Below are 27,730 nucleotides of genomic sequence, written 5' to 3' on the forward strand. Positions count from 1 at the left end.
AACCAATTTGGGTCCTGATTCTAATTCTGGTTCCATGTCATGAAGAACACCATAAACACTGGAGACATTTGGAGGACGCGACATTTGTGGACGAAATGTTAAGATCATCATTTAGCAGCAGCGGTGGCAAGTAACTCAGAACAGCATTTACTCAAGTGCTGTACTTAAGTGCTATTTTTTCATACGGGTACTTCACTTGATTATTTTAAATGTGTCGTTGTAGAAACAAACAACTCACTGAAGGCCAAATGTTGTCTTATATGTGTATATCGTTTAGCACGGAGTGACATTGTTCCTTTGTAGCAGTGAAGGGGGAGTGGGTCTATCTCAATGTGGAGGAAACTCCTCCCACTGTCGCGCATGCGCAGCTCAGTTTTTCACCCCTTTTTTTCTTCACTCCTACTCTGGCTTCCGGACGCCAAGACAGACCGCTGCCGCCGAATTTAAAGAGACAGGCGATAGTTATTTTAAATACGATAAACGGCAACCATTGTCCCTTAGCTGATTTTTTTTTTTAGCCTCGGCTTGTTTAACTCGATGGCGATGGTGATGTTGACTCAAAGTCTGTCACCCCCTCCGTCATTTCTCTTCTCCTCCGACTGTACTGTCCACAGCTCCAGCTAAAGCCAAAGCAAAGGGTTTACTGCTCCAGCTAAAGGCAAAGGAAAGGGTTTACTGCCCCAGCTAAAGGCAAAGGAAAGGGTTTACTGCTCCTCGCTTTTTGGGCAGGCTGGCTTCCCGACCGAGAGGACGGTTTGTCGGCTAGCCAACAACCAGGAGGAGGGTTAATAACACCGAAGGAAGAAAAAAAAAGCTCTCAAGTTGTGGCTCTCTCAAAAAAGCCTCCCTCCTGTCGCCGGGATAATGGCGAAGATTCAGGCGCACAGCACCGCCAAGCAAATAAACCAAATCCAAGAGAAGCCTTACGTTATCACACAAAAGCAAGTGCAGCAGCAGCAGCAGCAGCAGCACTTCCAGAAGCTGAAGGTAAGACAAGGGGGGGAAAAGTAGTCCCTCAGAGTCACTACCATTTTGTTCCTGTGTCGAGAGTAGTGAGACCAACGGCTGGCTGCTGGCCTGTTAAAAGTAATGCTGCAGAACATTGTAAAGGTTAAGATGTGTGTGTGTTTTATTTAATTCATTAATGATTGTGTACAGTTAGCGGTAGTTTCTTTATTTACGGTGCCTGCTAACTCAGACCCCGGTTGTGGGAAGTTCCTCCTTTTTTTTTTTTTTTTCACCACCCTGAACAAAGTGGAGGACGTCAGCCAGGCTAACAAACGGCTAAAATTCAGCTGATTAGCAGCTTCATTACACCTCTCTTTGTTATCGCGATAGTTGGGTATTATCATGTTGTTTTTGTTTTACAGTCCCGCTGAGACTAACCGTATTTAACGAGTCAGTATGTGGGTTATTATCGACTGGCTGTTTGCTAACGTTAGCCTGAATAAACAACCCCTCTTCTACATGTTAGTCACAACGACCATTATGTCCTAACATCACATAGCTTCAGATGTAGGGAAAAACACGACAGGTCCAGTAAACAAAAGCAGCCTGCTGTTTCATTTATGTATTGAGTTATTACTTGGACAGCTTGTACAGCTAACTAGTGCATTTGTTGATACAGCACTTCAGCTGACAATGGAGACAGAAAGCATTGTCTATTTATATAACTTCATTTGAACCCTTGTTTTTAATGGCATATACTATTGAGGATTGCAAACATGTACTGGCAGCATTACAGTCACTGAAAGTACATTTACTCAAGTACTCAAGTATTTCTATTTTATGCTGCACACACTATTTACTCCACTCCATTTATTAAACATTTATACTCACTTTTTACATGAGATGAGATAAGTAGCGGTACTGTGTTACTAATACACCCAGTATTTTACGTAATACAATGGTAAAACCACAACATTTAGATGCCCCTACATGCATTTGTTAGTAATAAAGTCAGGATAGGATAATATTCTATATGTATGCACAGCTAACTGATGCATTTGTTGATAAAGCACTTCAGCTGACAATGGAGACAGAAAGCGTTGTCTCTCTCTCTACCTTCATATGAAACACATGTGTAATGACAGTACCACAGTGTACTTTACTCTCATACTTGAGTATTCCCATTCAATGCTACGTATACTTCTACTCCAATACATTCTTGAGGCACATATTGTACTTATCTCTCCACTCCGTTCATAAGATGCAGTACTTTTCTTCGAACACACCCACTATTTTACATACCAAGTTGGCCCTGCATTAAAAAAGACACCATGTAAATGCCCCTACATATATTAGTCATGTCACAAAACATACAGAGTACATTTTGTCCATGATACTAATGTACTTCTACTTAAACAACATTATTCATAACAGAGTACTTTTTCCACCTCTGCAATTTTACTATAAGAGACACATGAATACAATCCATTGTGCTTTTCAACATGCCTCAGAGAGCTGATTCTGAATGCTCAACCATTTCTTATGAAAACTGATAAAGTTGTGAAAAATGAACACGTTAGAGAGCTGTATTTACAGCCCTGTGAATCCCTCTTCATTAACACACACTAAAGGTTGTATAAGTGACTGTGACTCCTTTACTGATTGTATTTCTCCTCTGTGTTCAGGTTGAAGATGCCTTGTCATATCTGGACCAAGTCAAGATCCGCTTCGCAAATGATCCCGGCATATACAACAAGTTTCTCGACATCATGAAAGAGTTCAAGTCACAGAGGTATTCATACAAGAAGTTACTGACTGAAAGAGTTTGAGCAATACATTTTCCACCCCAAAACAGTGTCTTTAGATACTGATTAAACACTGAAGGAACACATTCATCAATAACTAAGGAACAGGCGGTCATCAGACTGTTCAGCGCTTAAATTCAGCCTGAGATGTAGTTGTGAGATGACAGAAAAGAAAACGATTCACTCCTTAAAAACTCTTTTTCGTGAGTCAAGGCAAGGAACATTTCAGCCACAGAGCATCGATACGAGGTGCAAAATCAACACTTTAATATACAGTTAAAAATCATGACTGAGAGAATGCACAATAAAACAAGGGGAGAAAGCGTAAGGACAGGTGTCATCTCCTCACTTTCTCCCAGGAGTAATAAAGTATTCAGATTAAGGACTGAGATTCTTAAGTTCACATTTTGAATGCAGTGCGTTACCGTGTGAGTATTTCTACCCAGCAGTATTATTCCCTTTAGTAATTAAAACGTACTAAGCCAGGACAAGAAGTGCTTCCTCTTTTTCTTTTGGTTAACGCCTGTTTTTAATTTATACATCTCAGTAACAAATACATTCAGAGTGTGTTACTCAAATCCTCAAAATCAGCGAAACAGGTGCTAAATAAACACCTTTATAAAAGGACATTAATATAAAACTAAAACTCATTAGTAAGACAAGAGAGGAGACAATAAAGACAAGTGAAAATGGGGATAAAATGGGTAAAGTTGACTTATTTTGTCCCCCAGGACAAATACAGTAATGTGATTCTAATAAAGTGCAAGCAGAGGTGGAAGAAGTGCTCAGATCTCTCAGTAAAAGTAATAACACAGCAGTGTAGAAATACATCCTGCATTCATCATGTACGTAAAACTACAACGTGAGGATTGGTTTCTTTTTTAACTCCTGTAGTTTGATTTCATAAAGACCCTTTGAACAAGTGTTTTACATAAAACCTCAAAAGCATTGAGACAGGTGCAAAAGAAACACCTTACAAACAGATATTAATATTCAGTTAAAACTCATGAATTAGACAAGAGATAGATGATAGAAATGGATGTAATGTGGTTTTCTCCCTGGATAAATACAGTATTCTGATAAAGAACAAGCAGCGATGGAAGGAGTACTCAGATCTTTAAACGTAATAACACAGCAGTGTAGAAATACTGTGGTAAGCAAACATCCTGCATTCATCATGTACGTAACATACAAAGTGAGGATTGGTTTGTTTTTTAACTCCTCTCCAACACTCTTTTTCTATGAGTCAACGCGTGTTTCATTTTATACATCTCAGCAACAAAGAAATTCAAAGTGTGTTACATACAGTAACACCTCCAAAGCATGGAGACAGGTGCAACAGAACTAACTTATAAAAGGACATTCATAAACAACTGACGCTCATTACTAAGAGAAGAGAGGATAAAAGTGGATGTAATGTGGGTTTATCTCCTAGTTTTCTCGCTGGATAAATACAGTATTCTGATAAAGTACAAGCAGCGATGGAAGGAGTACTCCGATCTTCAGTAACACAGCAGTGTAGAAATACTCTGTTACAAGTAAACAAATCGCCTGATGAACAACGTGTTTTCTGCCTTGTACTATTGCCTCCATCATCCACATCCTAATATTTGTGTCTCTTCTCGTTCTCTCTGGAGCAGCATCGACACACCGGGCGTGATCAACCGGGTGTCGCAGCTCTTCCACGGACACCCCGACCTCGTGCTGGGCTTCAACGCCTTCCTGCCCCCGGGGTATCGGATAGAGGTCCCCAAGAATGGAGTGGCTTTCCTCCAGTCGCCCTTCTCTGCACAGGTGAGGCTCTTATAAATTCCCTCTTCTTTATTTATCCTGAAGCTATGAAACGTTCAGCAGGTGCGTTGCTATTAACTCAGAAAGGTCACTGTTAGATTCTTACGGTGCAGCTGCTTCTTCTGCTCTGAATTGAAATCGCAGAGTCTGTAACAAGGTACAAGAAGATGCAAAATATGCCTTGCTGAATAACACACATGCATGCTCAGTTTATTGTTGAGTTATGATGTTAAAACAACACTTATTTCAACATCACATGAAAATACTCAATCATGAGAAATGCTGGATCAACCATTTCCAATGTAGTGTCATTATAGCCCTTATGAAGATGGAAAGAGTGACAGAAAATACACTTCTTCAGTCACTCTCAACATGCCACAGATGCACGTTGTTGTCAAACAGCCAGATAAATATACTGTATAACTTGAAGCTTCTTAGTCGTACATTTAAGGGAAATCCCCAGAAATCCCTCGATGTGCTGCAGTGATGAAGAACTTTTACCCTGACGGCAGCTTCCACTGGTTCGCATCACAAAAAGCCAATGGGATTGTAGTGCAGGCAAACCCATGATGAGAGGACGTTACCATGTCACCTAAAGTAACATAACAGTAATAACGGTTTTAAAGGAAGACAAAAAGATCCCCTCAAGTCTTCAGAGAACTAGCTTTGATGTCCAATCAATCCTACATCCAAAAACACACAGTCCCACTCTTCCTGAGACAACAGCTTTATATGTCTTGTTTTGTTGTGACACATCATGAGTGTTCAGTGCAATCAACTTAAAAACCTTAATTCAGATTACCCAAAACTAGTATTTAATCCAGCAGCACACCTGTAGTTCTAATCTGTGGACTATTTCAACCCAGAAGCCCAAATAAAAGGTGGAAAAGTGTACATTTAATAATCAATATTTCGTGGTTTAAGCTGATTTTGAATGGACAGTGTACGGACAGTAGACATCAAATGGTCTTCCTCTATCTCATCAAAAAGTCGACATACTAAGTCCATGTTTTAGATGTTGAGTTGTGTTTTCCGTAGCAGTAGAATACCTTTAGTTAATTGTTTCTTGAACAGGTACGGGTTTGGGTTAGCCAAGGGGCCAAAATATTAAAATCATCTTCTCAATTCAGAACTAGTGTCAGAGCGGGGAGATGTACAGTGTTTCAGGAAAAGGTGACATGCAGGAACAAAGAATAAACGTATTCCTTCTTCCTCCTCTGTCTGTGCAGGTGTCTCCAGGCCAGCAGGGGAAGAGTGCCCCCCCCTCTGCCGTGGCGGCCCCCTCAGGTAGTGCCTCTGCCGCCGGCGTTGAAGCTGGACCCACTCTGACCGCCGAAGTCAAAGCGACTCCATCAGAGTCCCTGTCCACCACCACAACCACCGCCACCCCACTTGCAGGACCCCCAGAGCCCCCCAGCAGGCTCTCCCTCCCCCTGACCAGCAGAGAGAACCAGGCCACCACCTCGTCTGTGTCCCCGCCCGCCTCGGAGACCAGCCCCGTGGAGTTCGACAGTGCCATCAGCTACGTAAACAAGATTAAAAACCGCTTCCTGGATCACCCCGAGATCTACAGAGCCTTCCTGGAGATCCTCCACACATATCAGGTACTTTGAGATTACACCTGGTCCGCTACGCTGCTGGAGTGGTGCAGGAATGAGTCCCAAAACCCAGGAATGACTTAGTGTTTTACAACTTCAGCTTAGAGGTGGTGACGTGGTGTCATGTGACCGTGCTGTAGTTCCTTTATAGCCCAACATTAGCCTCCTTTAGCTTAGCGGTGGTGACGTGAAGTCATGTGACCGTGCTGTAGTTCCTTTATAGCCCAACATTAGCCTCCTTTAGCTTAGCGGTGGTGACGTGAAGTCATGTGACCGTGCTGTAGTTCCTTTATAGCCCAACATTAGCCTCCTTTAGCTTAGCGGTGGTGACCTGAAGTCATGTGACCGTGCTGTAGTTCCTTTATAGCCCAACATTAGCCTCCTTTAGCTTATAGGTGGAGACGTGAAGTCATGTGACCATGCTGTAGTTCCTTTATAGCCCAACATTAGCCTCCTTTAGCTTAGCGGTGGTGCCGTGAAGTCATGTGACCGTGCTGTAGTTCCTTTATAGCCCAACATTAGCCTCCTTTAGCTTAGCGGTGGAGACGTGAAGTCATGTGACCGTGCTGTAGTTCCTTTATAGCCCAACATTAGCCTCCTTTAGCTTAGCGGTGGTGACGTGAAGTCATGTGACCGTGCTGTAGTTCCTTTACAGCCCAACATTAGCCTCCTTTAGCTTAGCGGTGGTGACGTGAAGTCATGTGACCGTGCTGTAGTTCCTTATAGCCCAACATTAGCCTCCTTTAGCTTAGCGGTGGTGACCTGAAGTCATGTGACCGTGCTGTAGTTCCTTTATAGCCCAACATTAGCCTCCTTTAGCTTAGCGGTGGTGACGTGAAGTCATGTGACCGTACATAACAACCACAAACACATTTCTGGGTTGCAGAACTCATTCCGACACCACTCTGTTGTGATGTTTAAAAGTTAATGTTAATATATTTGTTACTGATTCATAGTTTTTCTTGTACATTGATGCATAAACTGTTAAACTAGTGATAACATTTCCAAACATATTAATCATATTAAGGATAAAGCATGTAACTTAATGCCATAGCTTTTCAGTTTTAATATCTGTAGCCGTGTGTTCCTCTGAGATGACTGTATGTGTCCTGTACCCTGACTGTTGTTTGACTTTGATTAAGTTTGATTCCTCACCTCTCATCAGCATTTTTTTACCTGCACCACCCCCCAGAAGGAGCAGCTGGAGGTGAAGGAGAGCCGGGGCAGCCGGGGCAGCAGCGGCATGACAGAAGATGAAGTTTTTTCTAAAGTTGCCAGTCTTTTCAAGGGGCAGGAAGACCTGCTGGCCGAGTTTGGCCAATTCTTACCTGACGCCAAGAGATCATTGGTGAGTGGGGCAGCAGACAGAGATAGGCGTAAAAAATAAAGATTGTTGCACCATCAGTCGTCTGTTGAGTCACAGAATAATAACTTCTGCTTTCCTTTGTTTTGACTACCATCACCACTGAAGTTCTAATGACATTTCAACTTCATACAACTGCTCAGAAATACTGTGATGTTATATCTATATTAGTGTATCGACAAATAAGTGGTTTTACATCCTACTTTTTGGAGTACAGTATTTAAAATATAAAGCTGTAAGTGGTGTGTGTGGATCAAAGGGATACACATTGATGATTTAATTAACTATTAACAAAAATGGCTGGAATTATTGCGCAATAAATGCTAATATATATATTTATCGTAATTAATCCAAAAGAGACAAAAATGAAAAACCCAGCATCATAAAAGGGAGGCAGATAAAACATATCAAACAGACAATAATAATACGAGTCTTTCCTCAGTGCTGGTCACAATAAATGTAATCAAAGGAACATCAGTCAAAGCCTTTGTGTCTTTAAGCTATTTCTTGAGTGCTGCAATACTCTGGAACTCCCTACACTGATTTTGATTGGTTGTTAGTTAACGACCCCTTTAATTGGTCCTTCAGTCTGTAGTGTAATTTTGCATTGTTAATTAATTGATTGTATTCATTTTGTTCTTACTGAGTTATCTGTTTTACCTCCTTATATTCTTATGCATGTGTGTTAGAGGGTTTAAACATTTGACTTAATAGAATTTGGTGTGTCTGTTTATTCTGTTTATTTTGCCATATTGTTCAAGCCCTTTGAGCTGCACCATCTGTGTGAAAAGTACTGTACAATTACAGCTTTTTATCAAGTTTAAATGTATTTTCTAGCAAAAAAGCCAAGAATTCATTGAGTTTTGCTTCATAAATGCTAATGTTACGTGTATTCTTTAACGGTTTTGCTTTATAAGAGTTGTAGTTGCATAAAACAAGCTTCTTAAACATGTCATCTTGTCCTCTGATAAAAATTGATTGTGCATTTTTGACACTGTTCCCGTTTGCTCCTCTCCTGCAGTTCACAGGGAGCTCACTGACGGGAGGCAAAGAGCAGCTAAAAAGGCCGGAGGACGACGACTCGATATCCAAACAGAACAAGAAGAGACCCAGGCCGATCCTCCTGCAGCACATGTCCCCCCTGCTCAAGGTAAACTCTCCATTTAGAATGAACACCTCAGGGAGAGCAGCGACGTACGTGTGCACGTCCTTGATGAAACTCACATTCACCTCATGTTTGCATGCTCTATGGCTCTTCCACATCGCCTCATTATGTGTTAGTACTTCCTGTTAGAGCGGAATTGCTTTTACTTTGCATAGCGTCGCCTGCTTCATCAGCCTTTATATGCCAAAGAAAGTGCTCTTGAGCTGTTGAATGAACTTGTAGTCAGTTATTACACGTTTTAAGGCGAGAAACGAACCATTTCGATAACAAATATGTGGTTAGTTTATTCAGGTGATGCATATTTGGGAAGTGACGGAGATATTTGGCGCTGTGAGTGTATGAAAGCTGCCTGTCAACACCGCTTTTAGAACTACTCTTACTGCCAAAAAGGGTGTTCGCACTGCAAGTCCGACTTTAGCGTGTTTAACTTCAAATGTGAGAGCCACCCATTACGCCATAGCTACATAGATAGGTAGCTGACGTGAAGCAGCTAGTGCGATAGAAAGATACCTGAGAGGATCTTCATTTGTCATCCTGCCAGCTTCTCTCAGAGGATGGATGTGGGGCTGTGGACTTTAACTTCCCACTGTGTAGTTTTACATCTGTATTTATATTAATGCTCCATTCATTGCACTCTGATGTTTATCATATGCTGCTTTATGTTGTCTTAACTTCAGTAGTGTTTATTTGTCAGACAGTTTATAGATTCCTTATCTTCATAGTCAACTGTATATATCTTTATATTTTCTATAATCCCGCTTCATTTCTATTTCTGTTTTGAGATGTTTGTATTTTAGAGTTTATTATTTCTACCTTTTCACTTCTGATTGTATGCGAGGCCTTGTTTTGTTTGACGCTGCTGCAAGACATTTCTTTCCCAGTTTGGGATTAAGGAAGTACTTCTTATCTGTGAATAATCCCAAATAAAATGCATTGTTTAAAATACTGTTCACGACTTACTGTGAATAAGCAACAAGTCAGAAAGCTACAAATACATGAACTCCATAACTGATGTAAATATAAGGATCATTAACCAGCTGTGTGTTTGTTTTGTTCAGAAGAAAATGAAGTATTCCTGCACCAAAGACCAGTCGTTTGCTTCTGTGGGCAAGCATGGCGTCTTAAGAGAATTCTCCTTCTTTGATAAGGTGAGGCTCCTCTTTCTTCTTCTCCTACGTTGAACCACTACCACGGTCTTCTTCAATAACTCCTCTGACCTTCCTCGTTCACCCTTCAGGTCCGCCGCCTGTTTAAGAGCCAGGAGGTCTACGAGAACTTCCTGCGCTGCATCGCCTTGTTCAACCAGGAAGTAGTTTCTGGAGCGGAGCTGCTGCAGCTGGTCACGCCTTTCCTGGGGTGAGTGTCGGGAGGATGATGGAGATGAATGAATGTGTGGAGAAGGTTTATATCGAATGAGAAAGATCGATGCAATTACTGCAAGGAGCTGACATGGGTCGCTAATATCTGGTGTTATAAGATCATTAGCAATAGATGTATTTATTTTCTTCTGATTGTATCTTCACACAACAACAGACTGACCTTACAGTTATTCAGTAGAAGTGATAAAATGATAGTAAATCCTTTAATTAAAAAGAGAATTACCAATATTGTCTGACTGGAGTAGGTGTTTCCTGAAGCCTGAGCTTATTTCTCAACAAAGCATTATCCTAATTAGTCCAAAACAGCAGAAAATAGATTAAAATGAAGAACGACGGCATCACAGATAGGAGGCAGATCAAGAAAACAGGCAATAATAATCAGTCTTTTCTAAGTATCGGTCAAAAGAAGTGTAATAAATAAACACAGAGAGAGGAAGAAAGCTGTGAAAGTCTTTGTATCTGTAATAGATCCCTTTAGAGGTCACATATATGAAGTTATGGGTTATAGAACCTCTGCTAAAATAAGTAAACATACCATCGTTGCTCTCTTTGAGGATCCTCCCCTCTCGTTCCTGATCAGCTGTTCTTCTCCTGATTTATCTGCCATTCATGATTATTTCCTCCTTCTCCTTCCAGGAAGTTTCCTGAACTGTACACACAGTTCAAGTCGTTTCTGGGGGACAAAGAGCTCTCTCATGCCGTGTCCGGGCTGTCGGATCGCTACATGGAGGGGGGAGGGGGCCGCGAGGTGGATTACGCCTCCTGTAAGCGCCTGGGGTCCAGCTACAGAGCGCTGCCCAAGACCTACCAGCAGCCCAAGTGCAGCGGACGCACCGCCCTCTGCAAGGAGGTACGGCTGCTGTTACTCAACATGTAGCACAGGAACGGGGGGGGGGGGTTTCTCCTTCAATGTGTTTCATGTTCAGATTCCTGATGCAACACCAACGAAACATAGAAAAACACTTTCAAAAGATGAGTTTTCTCAACAAGAGAAAAACGTTTGCAAATTTTACTTAAAAGTTTGAAATCAGGATCAAGTCCTTCAGCGGGGAGATGTACACGCTATTTGTGAGGCTGAATCTAAAATCAAATGTCACTCATTTTGGATCAAACACATCTTCAATATTTCAAGATCCTACGCTTCACTATTGGAGCTTTGATGAAATATTTACACCAGCAGATTTTTCAAAATGAATCATCAGTCAGGATCAAAAATACAAATGAAGATTCACAACAGAAGCATGTCGGCGGCTGCACACACAAACAGAATGAGAGGAATCAGGTTTTAAGAAAGTAACAAACATGACATTATTTTGGCATCATTATCCTTTTTATCAGTGAAAGACTTTTACTGATCTAGGATCTGTACCAACCTCTTGTATTTTATAAAGTCTGTAGAATAACTTCCTGAATAATATCTTCCCATATTTCTCCAATAAAAAAGTGATGCTTCTTGCAGTTTGAATATTGCTGTGGCCCATTTTGCATTCATTACTTTAACTGTTCAACCCAGAAAAACGTCTCTTTTCCCACATTTACACATTTTAATATCCCAAATCTAACACAATATCCAGTCCCTTACCTTGATATCGATGTAATATCGAGCAGCTAAAGCTAGTGGTCTTCTTATCGCATATTCAGATCAGCTCAGATTGACCTTTTGTCCCAATTTGGGTAATTATTTTACCAACGACATTTCACATGAAATAAATAAGGAGATAAAATAGAAAATAAACCGTAAATATTTGCAAATCAATATAAGGAATAGAAATACACATTGACAGTAAAATATATTAACGAACGTCAGTGTGATGTCTGTGTTTTCCAGGTGTTAGAATAGCACGTCACTGTGAAATATTCTCCTGTAAGGTTTCCCATTGATGACTTTACCTTTCTGTGTGTGAAGGTGTTGAACGACACCTGGGTGTCATTCCCCTCGTGGTCGGAGGACTCCACCTTCGTCAGCTCGAAGAAGACTCCCTACGAGGAGCAGCTGCACCGCTGCGAGGACGAGAGATTCGAGGTGAGATTCTTTTGACTCTCCTCTCAACAGAGGGAGCTTTGTGCAGACATCACAACTCAGAATTCATCTTTTGGTTCCCCCGCTGTCTTTAAGAGGAGAGGAACCGCTCGTACACAAAGGTTTCCACGCGGCCTCGGAAACAATTCTCTGATTGACCTTTACCTGATGATGAGCTACAGGGCTCAGAGCTCCAAGAAACAACAACATTTCAGAATCAGATCAGAGCTTCTTCATGTGTCCCGTAACGGGGGAATGTTTCTGTTTGTTTGTTGAAGTTTTGTTTTATGTTAATTCATCAGTACGGTTTTAATGGTGCCTGTGAGCTGCAGGAGAGGAGCGAACGGGACCAGTGTCCAAAATAAACAATCAATCATCCGAGTGCAAGTTGATGTTAAAGAAGCTGGAAAAAAAGAGGCTTTAACCGACATGTTTAGGGTTAGAAAACCAAACTTTACTCAGACTTACACTTACTCTGAGATAAAGGGGAATGATTGGAACCCATTATGTGTCTTTCTAAAGTGTCCTGCTCTCCCCTCTGTGTGTTTCAGTCCCTGATGATGAGCTACCTGGCAACAACAGGGCAGTCTATCAGAGCTTAATAGGGATGATCGTAGCGTGCAAATGGTTTAATGGACCAAAGTATTTTAGATATGAATGCAGGGAACACCCTCCCCAGTCATGTCACATGGCAGCACATGCAGGTTGGCTTCCTTTCAGTTTTTAAACGGTTGAATAAAGTTGACTTTGATTCCTTTGCTAAAGGTTGTGGGTTTGGATTCAGCTCTGGTTGGGAGCAGTACTTTCAGAAACTCATGTTTTGTTTAAAGAACATTTATTAACTCCATATGACAAACATATCCTGCTATCTTATATCTTAAGGGGGAAGTGCAGCCGTGAGTATAATAGAAAGCCCCCCCCGGAGATCTGGATTTGAAGAGGAGATGTGAGGAGGTGATGATGATTGGAGGCAGGTAGCAGAATAGAAACCTGAAATCACAGCTGACGGCAGGAGAGAGGAGAACAGATTTAAAGTTTGAGTGCAGCAAGATGATTGGCTGCTGGAGATTGTGGTGAAATGTGATTGGGTAAAAGAGAATGCAGCTGTGGAGTGAATGAACTAAGTCTGGTCCTCCTGAGGAACTTGCTCTGAGCTTCATTTGGATAATAACTAATGAGCAGCTAGGCGTCGGACACTGAGCTAAATGCTGGATTCATGGTACCTTGTTTACTTTGCTACCACTGTGTCTTAGAACACAATGCTGCGTGGTTTACTTTGATGGACCCTGACATGCAGTCTGTCCTGTTAGAGACGATGCTGTAGATACGTGAGAGGAACATGTGCAGGTCTTGAATTTATACTGTAGTGGATGGCAGGGCACAAACATTCACTTTTACACATTTTGGAGGTAAACAATGAGCTGAAATCTACTTTAAAATGTCCCAGACTAAACAACCAATGTCCCAAATGGAAGTGTGTAGTTTTGTTCTGCATGACTCCTCCCTGCAGCTAAATCTGGATTAAACATTCAAATGATCCTAGGTGTTCGGTCCCAATCAGTCAGTGGTACTGTCTCGTGTGTGTCTAACGGTTCTTCTTAAGATTTGTATTAAATGACATCGCTTAAAACCGGGTTGATTCTGCAGGTGAAGATGAAGCCATGTCTAAAAACACACAGCCTGTGCAACTTCTTTCAGGAGTCCTTGCTTTGTCGCCGCCCCGGTGAAGTTTAGCCACCTCAACACTTTAGTGGCCTTGGAGCTGTGGAGCGTCCCTCTCTGATTGATTTAGTGTGTGTGTGTGTGTAAGAGTGTGTGACGTAGCATTGAGTTCCAGTCAAGCAGTGCCACCTAGCTTTTTGAACACTGAAGTATTAAAGTGATTTATATTCAGTGACGCAATAATCATTTTCAATTCCCGTAATCCCCCAGCTGTTTGGTGTCTTTCTAATATGTCTGTCTCTTTACAGCTGGATGTGGTTCTGGAGACGAACCTGGCCACCATCCGGGTCCTAGAGAGCGTCCAGAAGAAGCTGACCCGCCTCTCCCCGGAGGACCAGGACCGCTTCCGGTTAGACGACTGCCTCGGCGGCACCTCGGAGGTCATCCAGCGCCGAGCCGTCTATCGCATCTACGGAGACAAAGCCCCCGAGATCATCGAGGGCCTGAAGAGGAATCCTGCTACCGCCGTGCCTGTGGTGCTCAAGAGGTCAGGAACACTTTGAATGGAGGAAATGTGCCTGAATGTGTGTGTCGATGCATTATTATCGAGGAAGGAACATGCCTGGTAGTCAATACAGGTCATATAGAAAGTCTCTGCTGTCATAACATGAGGCGTGTGTGTGTGTGTGTGTTGTGCAGGTTGAAAGCGAAGGAGGAGGAGTGGCGGGAGGCGCAGCAGGGCTTCAACAAGATCTGGAGGGAGCAGTACGAGAAGGCCTATCTGAAGTCTCTCGACCACCAGGGGGTCAACTTCAAGCAGAACGACATGAAGGCCCTGCGCTCCAAGAGCCTGCTCAACGAGATCGAGAGCGTCTACGACGAGGTGAAAGACTTCACTCCTCTCTGTCATCCCAACGCTCTTTATAAGGAACGATAATCAGGTGTCAAATTACACCAAAAAGGACATTCTGACGTTCTTTAATGACTTAAACCCAGAGAAACTTCATCTGATCATTATTTGAGTCGATACTAAGCATGCATTTACAGTTTGTAATTTCAGTCCTGAACTTCAAGAATTCACGGGAATCTGAAGTGGCGTTTATTTTCTCATCTATTGATTTTATTTAGACCCAATTTGTGTCGTTATTGTTCTGTGGCATCTTAAAGGTCCCCTATCATCCACAATATATCCCAGGTCTCAATTATATCCTGTCTCTGATTGGCTGAAACACCAAACAGACCATCCCATAACCCCCTCTGTTTCAGCCCTGTTCCTAAAGCGCTGACTCGGTGTCTACAGCTTTAAATGCTAATGAGCTGCTGCTGGCCACGCCCCTCTGAGAGCTGATTGGTTTAAAAAAACACAATGGTGCTCTAGGAGGAGATCCAGGTGATAGATTTTTATAAAGATGGATCAGGACAAAAAAGAGGGGGGGGGGTTTGTTCTTAATGTGTCAGTTTTATTCCTCAGTTAGTGTGTGATGACGTCACTGGTGTCTCCATGAAAAAATCAGCATATTTATTCCTAGTTTTGATAAAAAATGTACATTAATCCCAGCTGGAGACTCGATCACAGGGATCTACTCCTGAAACGCTCTTTTTGTTGCCCCAGATCCCCAGAGATCAGGGAAACTCATTATTTGTGTCAGTGAGTGTTTCTAAAGAACCCTTTCTATCTCCCAGCGTCAGGAGCAGAGCACAGAGGAGGGCGGAGTCGGCCTGCAGAACCGCAACGGCTCCGGCGCCGCCGCCACCAGCGAGCCCCACATGGTGTTCAGCTACGAGGACAAACAGATCCTGGAGGACGCCGCTGCGCTCATCATCTACCACGTCAAACGCCAGCCCACCATCCACAAAGACGACAAGGACCACATCAAGCGCATCATCCAGCACTTCGTCCCCGACCTGTTCTTCTCCCGGCGGGGCGAGCTCAGCGACACCGAGGACTGGACGGACGACGAGGTGGAGCCGGAGGAGGGCGGGGAGAGAGGAGAGAGAGGGGAGAGAGGGGAGAGAGGTGGAGCGGCACCGGGAGATGGAATTACTAATATTGCATCGTCAGCAGCAGGAAGTCAGCCCCCACCCCAGCAGCCCCCGCCCCAGCAGCTGAACGGAGAGTCCCGGCGGCGGCGCTGCAGCCCGTCGCAGCCCGCCGACACCGAGGCCTCCACCACCTCCAGCAGCACCAGCCAGCCTGCGGGCACCGCCTCCTCCACCCCGGGGTCCACACCCATGGGCTCCGGAGCACCGGGTGAGAAGGTGGACCTGCGGGACCCCGAGGCGGAGCACCAGAAGGAGATGGACGGCGTCTACAACCTCTACTTCGTCAACAACAACTGGTACTTCTTCCTGCGGCTGCACCAGACGCTGTGCTCGCGGCTGCTGAAGGTGTACCGGCAGGCGGAGCGGCAGCTGCTGGAGCACCGGGCGGAGCAGAGCCGCGAGAGGCTGCTGCTGGCCGAGGGGAGGCGGGAGAAAGCATGTGACCTCGCCATGGAGCTGCGCCTCAAACAGCCCAGTGAGTTCAGCTGAGTCCGGTCTGGACCCTTAAGTGTTATGTTAGAAATGTACGGGTCCCCAGCACATAGAACCTGCCGGATGCTAACCTGCATGAACCGTAATGAAAATACTCTCTGCACAATACACAATGATCACAGTCTAACCTCCCTGTCCTCCCCAGGTGAGGTGGAGCTGGAGGAGTATTACCCCGCCTTCCTGGACATGGTGCGCAGCCTGCTGGACGGGAACCTGGACTCCGTTCAGTACGAGGACACGCTGAGGGAGATGTTCACCATCCACGCCTACATCGGCTTCACCATCGACAAGGTCATCCACAACATCATCCGCCAGGTAAGCCATCATTCACTGACCCCCCCCCCCCCCCCCCCCCCCCAACCAGGGCTGCAGGGGGCCAGATGGTGATCTGGATGTAATGTGGACCTGGTGTTAGCACTTTAGCTAATCCCTCATCTGGAAGTCTATGGTTTACTGAATGTGTTTTTCGGTTGTTAGCCCAATATTAGCCACCTTTAGCTTAGCGGTGGAGAAGTCATGTGACCGTGCTGTAGTTCCTTTATAGCCCAACATTAGCCTCCTTTAGCTTAGCGGTGGTGACGTGAAGTCATGTGACCGTGCAGCAGTTCCTTTATAGCCCAACATTAGCCTCCTTTAGCTTAGCGGTGGTGACGTGAAGTCATGTGACCGTGCTGTAGTTCCTTTATAGCCCAACATTAGCCGCCTTTAGCTTAGCGGTGGTGACGTGAAGTCATGTGACCGTGCTGTAGTTCCTTTATAGCCCAACATTAGCCTCCTTTAGCTTAGCGGTGGTGACGTGAAGTCATGTGACCGTGCTGTAGTTCCTTTATAGCAGTATTTTTATAAAATGAACCGTTCAGCCTTAACCCCGTTGTTTCTCCGTCCTTAGCTGCAGCACCTGGTGAGCGACGAGGTGTGTCTGCAAGTAGTGGATGTTTACCTGGCGGAGAGGAAGCGAGGGGCAGCGGGGGGGAACCTGTCCTCCCAGTGTGTTCGGTCAGCCTGGGAGACCAGCTACCAGTGGAAGGCTGAGAGAGTCATGGCGGAGGAGAACTGCTTCAAGGTGAGCGAGCTGCTGGAGAACGTCCTCAAGAATGGAATCCTGCGTTGAGCAGTTTGATTTAAAGTTGACGCTCCTTCGTGTCCTCAGGTGATGTTCCTCCAGAACACGGGTCAGGTGACGATGACGGTGGAGCTGCTGGACACGGAGGAGGCTCAGGCCGACGACCCGCTGGATGTACAGGTAAACACACACTTACACACACGCATACTTTCTAAATAATGTGTGTATGTATGCATGTATTAATATAAATGTGTGTTTCCTCAGTGCCTGTCGAGCTACATGGAACAGTTTGTAGGAACAGAGTCCAGTCTGTGTTCTCAGGAGGGATACTTCTTCAAACCCGTGTTCCTGCCCAGGTACACCTTACATCTTTTTTTTACCATGTGCACGATCTAACCCTGCAGCATGTGCACCTCTTTAAAGATAATGCAGCCGTTGTTATCAACATCTAAAGGAAGCGTGACTTCCTTTCTGCACAGAGATCATTGAATATTTAATGTTTGATGTGTTTGAACCAAACTGTCTAAAATAACAACAGACAGTAAATACCCCCTCACACAAACACACACATGTAGAAATCAAATAATAAATATATAAGGATAATAAAAGTACTTCTGTAAACATTACCTGAGAGCAGCAAAGATGTCTCCCCCTTGTGGCCACTCAGAGGTACTGCACATGTAAGGGGATTAAAAACGATGCATTTGATGATGAGTAAGAACCAAAAACAGACTTCATAAAGGACATGGAGGTCAATTAAAACCTAATCTTGACAAAGGGCTGATGTCTCTGATGAGATGGAATACCACAGCTCTGATCATGTGTCATTTAAACAACACGAGAGGCGTAAAAAAAAAGATATTCTTATACACTTAAAAATGACGGAGAAATGTGGGGGATTTTTTTGGTGTTAATTAAAATTGGCGGGACTTCTTTCTGCGGATTGATACGACGACATATAGTCCCTTGATCCTCTTTAGCAACAATGTGTGTGAATCCAAAAGATAGAGGACCTCTGGAATGTCCAAACAGACCAATCAGAATTGAGTATTCCTACTTTTTCTAAGGTGTCTGACGTCTCTTTCTGCAGGAATCTGCGGCGTTTCCGGCGCTGGCAGGTGCGGCAGGTGGAGGCGATGCGCTGCCGGAGGGAGTGGCACCGGCAACTGGGCGTGGAGAACGCCGGCAGCCTGGACTGCCGCTTCAAACTCAACACTCACAAGATGGTGTTCGTCATGAACTCCGAGGACTACATGTACCGCAGGGGGGCGCTCGTCAAGGCCCGGAAGGTAGGAGGAGTTAGATATTTGTAAAAGTAAATTAGAATAAATGGTAACGGGTAAATATGTGAGATGCAAACTGATGACGGTTTCTCCTCCTCCCCCTGCAGTCGCAGCACAGAGTGGCAGCCAATCAGCACGACCGCTTCGACAAGTGGCACCAGGGCTGGCTGGCCAATCACGTGACGGCGCCGGCGGACCGCGCGGTGCAGAACTGGCTGCTGGGAGAGGAGACGGAGGACATGATCCCCTGCAAGACCAGCTGTCTGCAAACCAAGCTGAAGGGCCAGGCTGTGAACAGATACCAGGTTCATTACAGCGGTAGCAAAGCCCCCGCCTCCCCGTAAACACACACACAAACACAGACACACACACACACACATACACACACACATACACACACACACAGGTAAATGCATGGACGTACAGGACATTCTCACACTAAACAGACAGTCCCCCTTCTCTCGGGACGGGACGCAGACACAGACAGTGAAGTAATCACGGAGCGTGGACTCGGCCCTGTTTATGGCACGAGTCGGCACAAAAAGGCGACCATCATCATCATCATCGTCCGGCTTCTCTGGCGGCACTCAAAGTGGACGGACACACACACGAGAAGTCATGAAGTCATGGAATTTGTTTCATAAATGTGAATGTCTGTTTCTTTTTCTCCTTTTTTCCGTTTATTTTTTTAAAGTCGTGTAGTTTTTAGCTTCTAAAGCCGGAGAGCCTTCTGTCTGTGGGTGGGTTGGTTGGTTAATGCGTGTTTATATGGAGAGATAATGGTAAACGTGTGTATGTGTGTGTATCCTGCTCTCTATCCTGTCTGTGTGTATGCCCAGTACAGGCTCTACAACTCTAGCAATGCATTATTACTGTACTGTATGTGCATATATATATATATCACAGGGATCCTGTATTTTTATATATGCATCTACACATCTTAAGATCACGTGGTTCTTTACAGTGTTTGCTGTCAGCCAACTCTTGATGTTTTGCATTATTTTTGTTTTCCTTTTTTGTGTTGTAGCTAAACAAGTTATCACCAAGGCAACAAGGAGTCCTTCAAATGAATTGGTTAAATATGGACGAAGCAAGGAAATTATGATTCATATTCATGATACTCAATGTTTACTTTGTATTGTCTTTTTTTGCATACTGACATTGAAAATAAAAGCAAAATATCAGTGTTAAAATAGAATGTATAACATTTATCCTGTATCAGTTATCATGAAATAAACAACCTGGTTGTGACCTTCTTAGACGTCGCCTGGCAGGACGTTTGTTTTGTTGACCTGAGAAAGAGTTGACGTTTCACTACAGACACTTTACAGATTCATAAGCCTTTGAATCAGAAATGTGAGGAAATGACTGGTTGTAGCTCCTCGTGTGAAGATAGTTAAAGAAATGTGTTTTATATTATTTAAAACTGAAGATATTATTTAGTTTTTGGATTGTTTAATGAACAATAGACTTTTCCCACAATATTTCCAATATTTTGCCACAATAAAAATATAGTAACCCTATAATTATAAAACATAATGAGATGTAATTATGTTTTTATTATGGGAAAATATTCTTAAAGCAACATTTGGAGGATTTTTTTTCCAAATTTCCAAACAATACTGTCGTAGAAAAAGTCTAGTATGTCAGAAATTTGAAACCAGTATGCCTCAGAACAGAACATCAGATGAGGTTACTGATTTCTGTTTTTGGCCGAACTGATTTAAAGAAAAATGTGTTGTTTTTTTTAATGGCACTTATTTTCATTTTACAGTTTAAGAACATATAATACTTGTGAGTTTTTGGGAGATATTTCAATAACTACTTTTATTTTTCATGGCATACGATTCTCAATGTGATGACATCTGTTGATACGCTGTAATATGATGGGCAATCATGCCTTTTTGAAAGAGCAGCAGAAAAACGAGTCGAGAGTCAGAGCGAGTTTTAAAAATAACCGTGGTTTATAAAACCCAGATATGACAGGATCACCAAAGTGTTTACATGAATACAAATACCATCAGAACCATCGCAGGACGGAGTTTCACACGAAACATGTACAAACTACTCTGAAAAACGGACTCCAGGGAGGAGAGACTCTCCTTTCTTTAAAATCACATTTAAGCCACGATGTATTTATCTAACATCTGTCTCATCAAAGTACAGCCTACCAAACTACAGCTCTATCACTGGATCAGAGAAACAACATCGAGAGGAAACATCGAGCACTTTAACATCAGGGGGGGGGGGGGCTGTACAAAATAACCCTGATGTGGGTTACACACACGTTGTCTTACAGAGAAGCACCGTCAGAAATGCTTCAAATAAAATCCAGGAGATGTTCAGGCAGGTTTTTTGGAGCTTGGGTCAAAGTGCTTCTGTCAGCAGGGCGGTTTTACAACACAGTATTGTTTTCATGCACATTCACAGATGTACACACAGAGTACCACAGCTCCTCCTGGACGCTGAAAGCCTTGAAAAAAGACGACGACAAACAACCAATCACAGTCTCCACTTCTCTGTGGATCTATTATTTTTTGTACAAACACATTGTCAACATGAGTGCAGGATCAGAACAACATCACCTCCCCTCTTCGTTCTCCTTAAAAAATACTGCTTGTCTCGAAGTATGAAATCAACCATTGTCACGGTGGCCACAATGATCGCTAATATACATGTAATAAATTAAGAGCTATGTACAATGGGAACTAAAGCAGCATGCAGGCAAGACAACAGCCTTTATACAAAACTATCTGCTGTGTGTGTGTGTGTGTGTGTGTGTGTGTGTGTGTGTGTGTGTGTGTGTGTGTGTGTTATAATGATGCAGGAAGCTACCCTTCTACATTTTTTACATATTTTTCTAGCTCTTTGCACACAGAAGCTGTTCAGTTTTCTACAAACAGAAGTATTTCTGTGCTGCAGCTGGGGGGGGGGGGTCAAACAGGAAGTTAAACAGCATTTGAAATGATAAGGAGCAGCTCTTTAAGTTTGAGCTGCTGGTTTAATAATAACTTATAGAGGATATCAGATGTACAGCACGTTTCTCCTGGTTAATACATTTCCTCGGAACATTGATTGAAATGTGTTTTAAAAGTGCTAAATGAATGAACATACAAACAAACAACATGAAGTGGTGAAAACGTGTCACAGATTATACAGACTGTGAAAGAGAGATTTGATTGCAACCCGATTGTTGAAAAAGAGCCTCAAAGTCGCCAAAACCTCAAGATATTCACCACATCTTTTAGTCCCAAATATTAGCTGGGAATATTGTCCATTTAGTTTGAAACTAAAATGGGATGGTTCCAATTCCAATTGGCTGAATTAATAACTAATATAAGTACTTTTTGTTGCCGCCAACGACCCTACAAAAATTAGCCGTAATTAGCATGAGCTTCCCCAAAACGTTTTGTCATATGCGCCATTAAATAAGAAGTAGCCCGATCTGACAACACACACTCAGGTCTTAATATACAAATGGCTCTTTGCTATCATGTCGCACGCATTTTTACATTTTGTAAGTCTGTCTTAATAAAGCTAGTTAACAAAACTAGCTCACAAGGATAGCTAACTTATGCTAGCCAGCCTAGTCTGTCTATTTAAACCTTCATTAATCAGATTAATTCAATAAAAGCGCTCCTAGTTTGTGAACCATCGGCATAGCAACAATTAAACTAAACCTTTAAAGCAGTTAATCACATAATATTTGACACACTTCTCCTCATATTACTGGGATTTCCAACAAGACAGCTGCGCACATTAGTAAAACGAACAATCATAAAGGAGCGTTGTCTGCATGGACACATTCATAGAAACAAAGCTTTGGTAGTTAATGCAAAGGAAACAACAGAGACACACACGGGCACTTTGAGATGATTCACAGGTCGCTTCAATCTGAGGTCTAACTAAGAGCGTATTAAAAACGTGGCGGAGAAGAACATTCAGAAGTTTATAAAATACACGACAATCATCGAGTGGAGGCTCGGCACTAGTACAAAGAACACATGTAGAAGTACAACAGAGTAATAATGCACAATCAAATGTATTAAATATATTACAAAGCAACTTCACAGACATGTTTGAATCAAAACATCCGTTGTGTACAAGTTGTTGTGTATTAAATGCACTTTTCCTGCAAGTGCCTCCAGGGTGTGATTGTACTCTGAGGTTAATACAACTCAAGAAGAAACAAAGAAGGAGTATAAAAGAATCAACGAGCTGAAAGCAGTTGATTGGGTTTGATATGCTGAGTCCTTCCTCCGGTGGTTAGAGGCTAATATCCCGTTTTGATTGGCTTGACTGCTCCCTGTTGATCTAGTGTCGTTAGAAAAGAGGCGTGTAAACAGTCGTCTATGCAGCTTCAGGAAAAAGTAAAGAAAGAAATACAAAGATCTCAAAATAAACACAATAAAAAGTCCTTTAAAAAAACAATCCCAGGCAGTGTGTGTTTCCACGTGTGTGCAGAAGATCTCCCGTCACGACCGTCTGTAGATATTACACTGTTTGTGCTTCAGCAGGTTTATTTCATGTGTTTCTACTTTAGTGTGTGTGTGTGTGTGTGTGTGTGTGTGTGTGTGTGTGTGTGTGTGTGTGTGTGTTTCTCTATACTTATAAAGACCACATATACTCACAGGGATGTAAAATGAGGTAAATTATCCAAAGAGTCTTAAAGGTTTTAGCTGAAGGTCACTAATTTTATTAGTATAAAGGAGGTCTTTATAAGTGTGTGTGTGTGTGTGTGTGTGTGTGTGTGTGTGTGTGTGTGTGTGTGTGTGTGTGTGTGTGTGTGTGTGTGTGTGTGTGTATAGTGTTGACTCAGCTGAAGGCCTCATCATCCGTATCTTCGATTAGCACCTTTGTGTCCTTTTTTGATCTGGAATTGGAGGGAAAAGCTTTAGTATTATTATCCTGCATTTCGATGCATATTATTAGCATTTCTACAAATAGCTAAAGGGTACATTTGCTACCTTCAATGTGGATAAAGAAAATAGTGCTGATGATATGCTACATGTAGTCGATGGAAGCGATCCCTTTCTCACTACAGAAGTGTGCAGCTTTATGTATTTGGATGCAGAATAAACTACACACTACATATTTATACTCTCTCCGGCCTAAAAACAGAACCCTAGTTTGCTTGATTTGCATATTAAAGTAGCTTTGTTTCCCACAGTGCTGAGATTTTTAAAAACAAGTTCCACTAGAGACTCACTCCACCTGTCAGTGTGCTGTTGAGCTAGCGAGCGTTAGCTATCATGCTAACTATTAAATGATAGCTAGCTGCTAGCTACGTTTCCATCTACCTGTGAAAACATTCATACTGAAGGTAAATTCTACAGTTTATAATAACTCTGAACGGAGACAAAGGTCCACAGTGCTGACATTTTTAAAAACAAGTGAAACTAGTGACATCAAACCTGTCAGTGTGCTATTTAGCTAGCAAACCTTAGCAATCAAGCTAACTAGCGAGCATTAGCTATCTATCGTTCAAACTACCTAGCTAATGTTAGCTTTTGGCTTTACATGCTAACGATCACTATAGCACAAGATAGTTTGTCTACTCAATATCTTACAAGCTAAATGATCGAGCTAGCTATTGCTAAATGTCTCTCATTATTTAAATTAGAATCTGTTTTTTAATTCCTGAAAACTAATGATGAAATCAGTGTGGAATCCCTGTTTTCAGCCGGACAGGCCGGTCTCATGCCGCTGTTTGATCTTTATGATAGCTTTTACCTTAAATGTGCATTTCCAATTTGATTTCTATTTTTATTTAGGAAGTTGAAAACGTGAGGTGGACAGTGAAAGCACCAGGGACCATAAACGCATCCTGACAAAGCCTGGTGTATTTCATAAATGTGTTTCATGGAAAACAAATTCCAACCACCCGTTGACAAGGCATCAGATTTTGTGCGCGGTAACTTGGACTTCTGATCCTCTGAGTTCCTTAATCAGACTGACATAAAGCGTGTGAGTGTCTTACTGTGAGGCGGACAGCAGGGGGCGCCGCAGAGACAGGCTGTACGACCTCTTCCACGTCTTCTTGCCCGAGCGGTTGCGGACGCCGTCGTCCTGATCCATCATCTGCTCCAGCAGCGTCTGGTCGTCGGCGTTCAGCGGGGCCACGGAGATGTCCCGTACCGCCCGGAACTCACCGCAGTTATTCAGGTGTTCGTTCTCCAGGCGGAAGAAGTTCCACACGAAGCGCCTGCGGGGAGAGAGAGGGAGACGGTGAATGATACACATCCCTTTAAACGTGTTGCTGATTACTTAGGGCTGCCATTACCTGGCTCTATCCTGCACATTTACCTATGATCCACCTGCAGGATTTCTGTTGGTCGTTTATTTGATATCACTCTAAGGGATACGATATTAAAAACATACCTTGTTTTTATTTTCAATACTTTAGGAAGTCTGAACATGCGTGTTGTGTTTGAGAATGCTTTGGCAGTACTGCATGTCATTATGGTCACGCCACGTTATTTGAATGTGAGATTTTAATGTAACGGGGGGGGGGGGGGGGGGGGGTTATATTCCTTTCAAACACACATTATTGGTATGCAGTAAGGTAAAGGGAAATGTTTCTGTATTTGTACTTATGGGATATACTTATTACATACATGTGAGGGTTTATGCTCCCTGCAGCTCTCCTGCTGCAGGGCGTGTTGTCGTTGTCTCAGTCATGTATGTGTTAGAGTAAACATTTGATAAAAGGAGGGAACATTTGATCCCTGTTGTCCAGTTAGACGCTCCCTGTGTGTGTCTTCAGGTGTGTGTAAGCAGGAAGCAGTGTGACCCCCACCTGAAGACCTCCATGGGGGCGAGCACCGTGGAAACGATGTCGCCCACAGAGTGGATCTTCGTGGTGGTGGTGAGGGAGATCTGGATCGTCCAGGCAAAACGCAGAATCACATCTTCGATGATCGCACAGTAGTAGTACGCCTGGAGACACGGGGGGGGGGGGGGGGGGGGGGGGGGGTTAGGTGTAAAATAAATACAGGTAAAATAAATCCTGGTGTAGTGTGTTGAAGCTGTCCTCTCAGAAGCTCAGTGTACCTTGTGAGGGTAAACGATCTCCTCTCTCAGGAAGGTGTTCTCTCCGGCGCCGCGGTCGAACAGACCCCAGTCCATACGCAGATCCCAGATCAGAGTGTAGAGCGAGCTGATGCTGGAGAACACCACCAGCAGGTAGAAGAACATGTCAGCGTCCGTGTGGCCCTGCTCTGAAATCACACACAGGGAACACACACCAAAAGTGAGTCATTTCAAATGGTATCCCTGGTTCAAGGGAATATCGTTTCCTTGTCGATCGGAGTTGGATTCTTTGCACTTTGGATTGAAGCGTAAACCAATTGAAATGTAATGTAAACTATATTCTGACATGAAGGAACTAAGTTGACCACCGGAGGGAGCCCTGCTGCCATGAATACACGGCAGTGATCCATTTCCATGGATTAGTATGTGGACCAATATCCAATGAAAGTACAGTCTGATAAAATATATCAAAAACCTCATTTAAAAATCACTCACAGCGTAGTTTGTGTAGAATATATGTGTATAGGATGTCCTTTTTCAAATGTATTTTATAACTGGTGAATTTATCCAGCCTCAGATAAAGAGAAGTCACAAACATTTAAAAGGTATTTATTTTTGCACCTTCAGAATGAAAGGTAGCTATTTCAATTATGAAACTCCACAATCTAATGTTGCAGCACCGCCTTTAACACACTGGAGACCCTGACATCTGCATGTGTGTGTCTGCGTGTGTGTGTCTGCATGTGTGTGTATGCATGTGTGTGTCTGCATGTGTGTGTATGCATGTGTGTGTCTGCATGTGTGTGTCTGCATGTGTGTGTCTGCATGTGTGTGTGTGTGTGTATGCATGTGTGTGTCTGCATGTGTGTGTCTGCATGTGTGTGTCTGCATGTGTGTGTATGCATGTGTGTGTCTGCTTGTGTGTGTATGCATGTGTGTGTATGCATGTGTGTGCCACTGTCTGTATATGTGTGTGTCTGCACGATCTCTGTGGGTGTGATTTGCATTGGGACATAACTCAGCACTGTGAGGCCTCACACACACACACACACACACACACACACACACACACACACACACACACACACACACACACACACACACACACACACACACAGCTCCTCCGGCAGCCAGACAGACGCCGGGGAGCAGCGCTAACATCTCTAACGTAGAGTTACTGCCTGCTTTATACTCCGTGTGAGCGAGGGGACAAGAGGGTCTCGGCCGTAGATTAAACTCCGTCCTGCACAAAGACTCCCCTCACCGGAGGATATCCCACCGTGTGACTCCCTCCAGCCGGAGAGGGAGGGAGTATTTAACCCTTCAGTGAGTGTGAGGCTGATGTGATGGTTATCCACCAGACCATTAAAGGCTAAACACCGGAGAGGGGCATTGATTGGACGCTCAGTAAGGGTTAACTGTGGTCACTTAGTCCTGTCACACACACACACACACACACACACACACACACACACACACACACACACACAGCAGTCTCATCAGTAGGTAACACTCGCGCTCCTATTGGCTAACGCTCTAATACAGTCTGTGCGGTTGACCAATCACAGCCAGCTAACTCCTGGTGTAAATATGAACTGCAGCAGGAGAGTTCAAGCCGAGAGCCATGTGTCTTTACCTTCATTGATGTGTGTGTGTGTGTGTGTGTGTGTGTGTGTGTGTGTGTGTGTGTGTGTGTGTGTGTGTGTGTGTGTGTGTGTGTGTGTGTGTGTGTGTGTGTGTGTGTGTGGGGTCAGAACATGAGATGAAGTTATAAAGCTGTCAGCTCATCTCTATTCCAGCCGCGTCCAGCAGACATGTGTTCAGACCAGCGCCGGTAATTACTCCTCCTCCTCCTCTTCATCCTTCTCTTGCTCCTCACCTCTTATTCCCTTCCTCTCCTCCTCCTTTAACCTCTTCGTCCCTCCACCTTTCCTTCTCTTCTCGTCCCCCTGTCCTCTCATTTCCCCTCTTCTTCCTCTTGTCTCCTTCCCTGTAGCCTGCATCTCCTCTTCCTCTATAATCTGTCCTCTCATCTCTTCCATCTCTCCCTTCCTCTTCCTCTCCTCTGTCCTCCTCCTCTTCTTCC

At 43.6% G+C, this 27,730-nt stretch overlaps 2 protein-coding genes across 4 annotated transcripts in view; one reads left to right on the plus strand and one right to left on the minus strand.

Annotated features, from left to right (window-relative positions):
• The first annotated feature begins 422 nt into the window (after window positions 1–422).
• On the plus strand, window positions 423–19,873 carry sin3b (SIN3 transcription regulator family member B). 2 transcript variants are annotated; one of them, XM_063892175.1, is made up of 19 exons: window positions 423–987; window positions 2,634–2,740; window positions 4,394–4,547; window positions 5,774–6,148; window positions 7,308–7,490; window positions 8,527–8,655; window positions 9,729–9,818; window positions 9,908–10,026; window positions 10,686–10,899; window positions 11,956–12,072; window positions 14,040–14,278; window positions 14,431–14,614; window positions 15,415–16,249; window positions 16,412–16,581; window positions 17,156–17,329; window positions 17,417–17,509; window positions 17,594–17,685; window positions 18,420–18,618; window positions 18,720–19,873. In XM_063892175.1, the coding sequence occupies exons 1-19, from the start codon at window positions 865–867 to the stop codon at window positions 18,954–18,956; spliced, it is 3,834 nt and encodes a 1,277-aa protein (XP_063748245.1). In that variant the 5' UTR covers window positions 423–864; the 3' UTR covers window positions 18,957–19,873. The 2 variants fall into 2 exon arrangements, with proteins under 2 accessions (XP_063748245.1, XP_063748246.1); XM_063892176.1 differs by having other exon boundaries at window positions 7,335–7,490.
• A 681-nt stretch (window positions 19,874–20,554) lies between these two features.
• xpr1a (xenotropic and polytropic retrovirus receptor 1a) overlaps window positions 20,555–27,730 on the minus strand; it is an 87,211-nt gene continuing 80,035 nt past the window's right edge. For both annotated transcript variants that reach the window (XM_063891160.1, XM_063891161.1), the window contains 4 exons: window positions 25,666–25,832; window positions 25,412–25,551; window positions 24,593–24,817; window positions 20,555–23,485 (listed from right to left, as the gene is read on the minus strand). In XM_063891160.1, the coding sequence (XP_063747230.1) occupies window positions 23,428–23,485; window positions 24,593–24,817; window positions 25,412–25,551; window positions 25,666–25,832 (590 nt within the window). In that variant the 3' untranslated portion in view covers window positions 20,555–23,427. The remainder of the gene's footprint in view (window positions 23,486–24,592; window positions 24,818–25,411; window positions 25,552–25,665; window positions 25,833–27,730) is intronic.

Source organism: Eleginops maclovinus, chromosome 9 (genome assembly GCF_036324505.1).
Source record: "Eleginops maclovinus isolate JMC-PN-2008 ecotype Puerto Natales chromosome 9, JC_Emac_rtc_rv5, whole genome shotgun sequence".
Taxonomy (NCBI): domain Eukaryota; kingdom Metazoa; phylum Chordata; class Actinopteri; order Perciformes; family Eleginopidae; genus Eleginops; species Eleginops maclovinus.

What these genes read in the sequence shown, in the direction of transcription:
- sin3b (XM_063892175.1), top strand. Translation starts at nt 865, where the DNA reads ATGGCGAAGATTCAGGCGCACAGCACCGCCAAGCAAATAAACCAAATC. An exon ending in AGCACTTCCAGAAGCTGAAG is followed by an intron (nt 988 to 2,633) that starts GTAAGACAAGGG and finishes CTCTGTGTTCAG; the next exon opens with GTTGAAGATGCCTTGTCATA. An exon ending in GCTGCGCCTCAAACAGCCCA is followed by an intron (nt 16,250 to 16,411) that starts GTGAGTTCAGCT and finishes TGTCCTCCCCAG; the next exon opens with GTGAGGTGGAGCTGGAGGAG.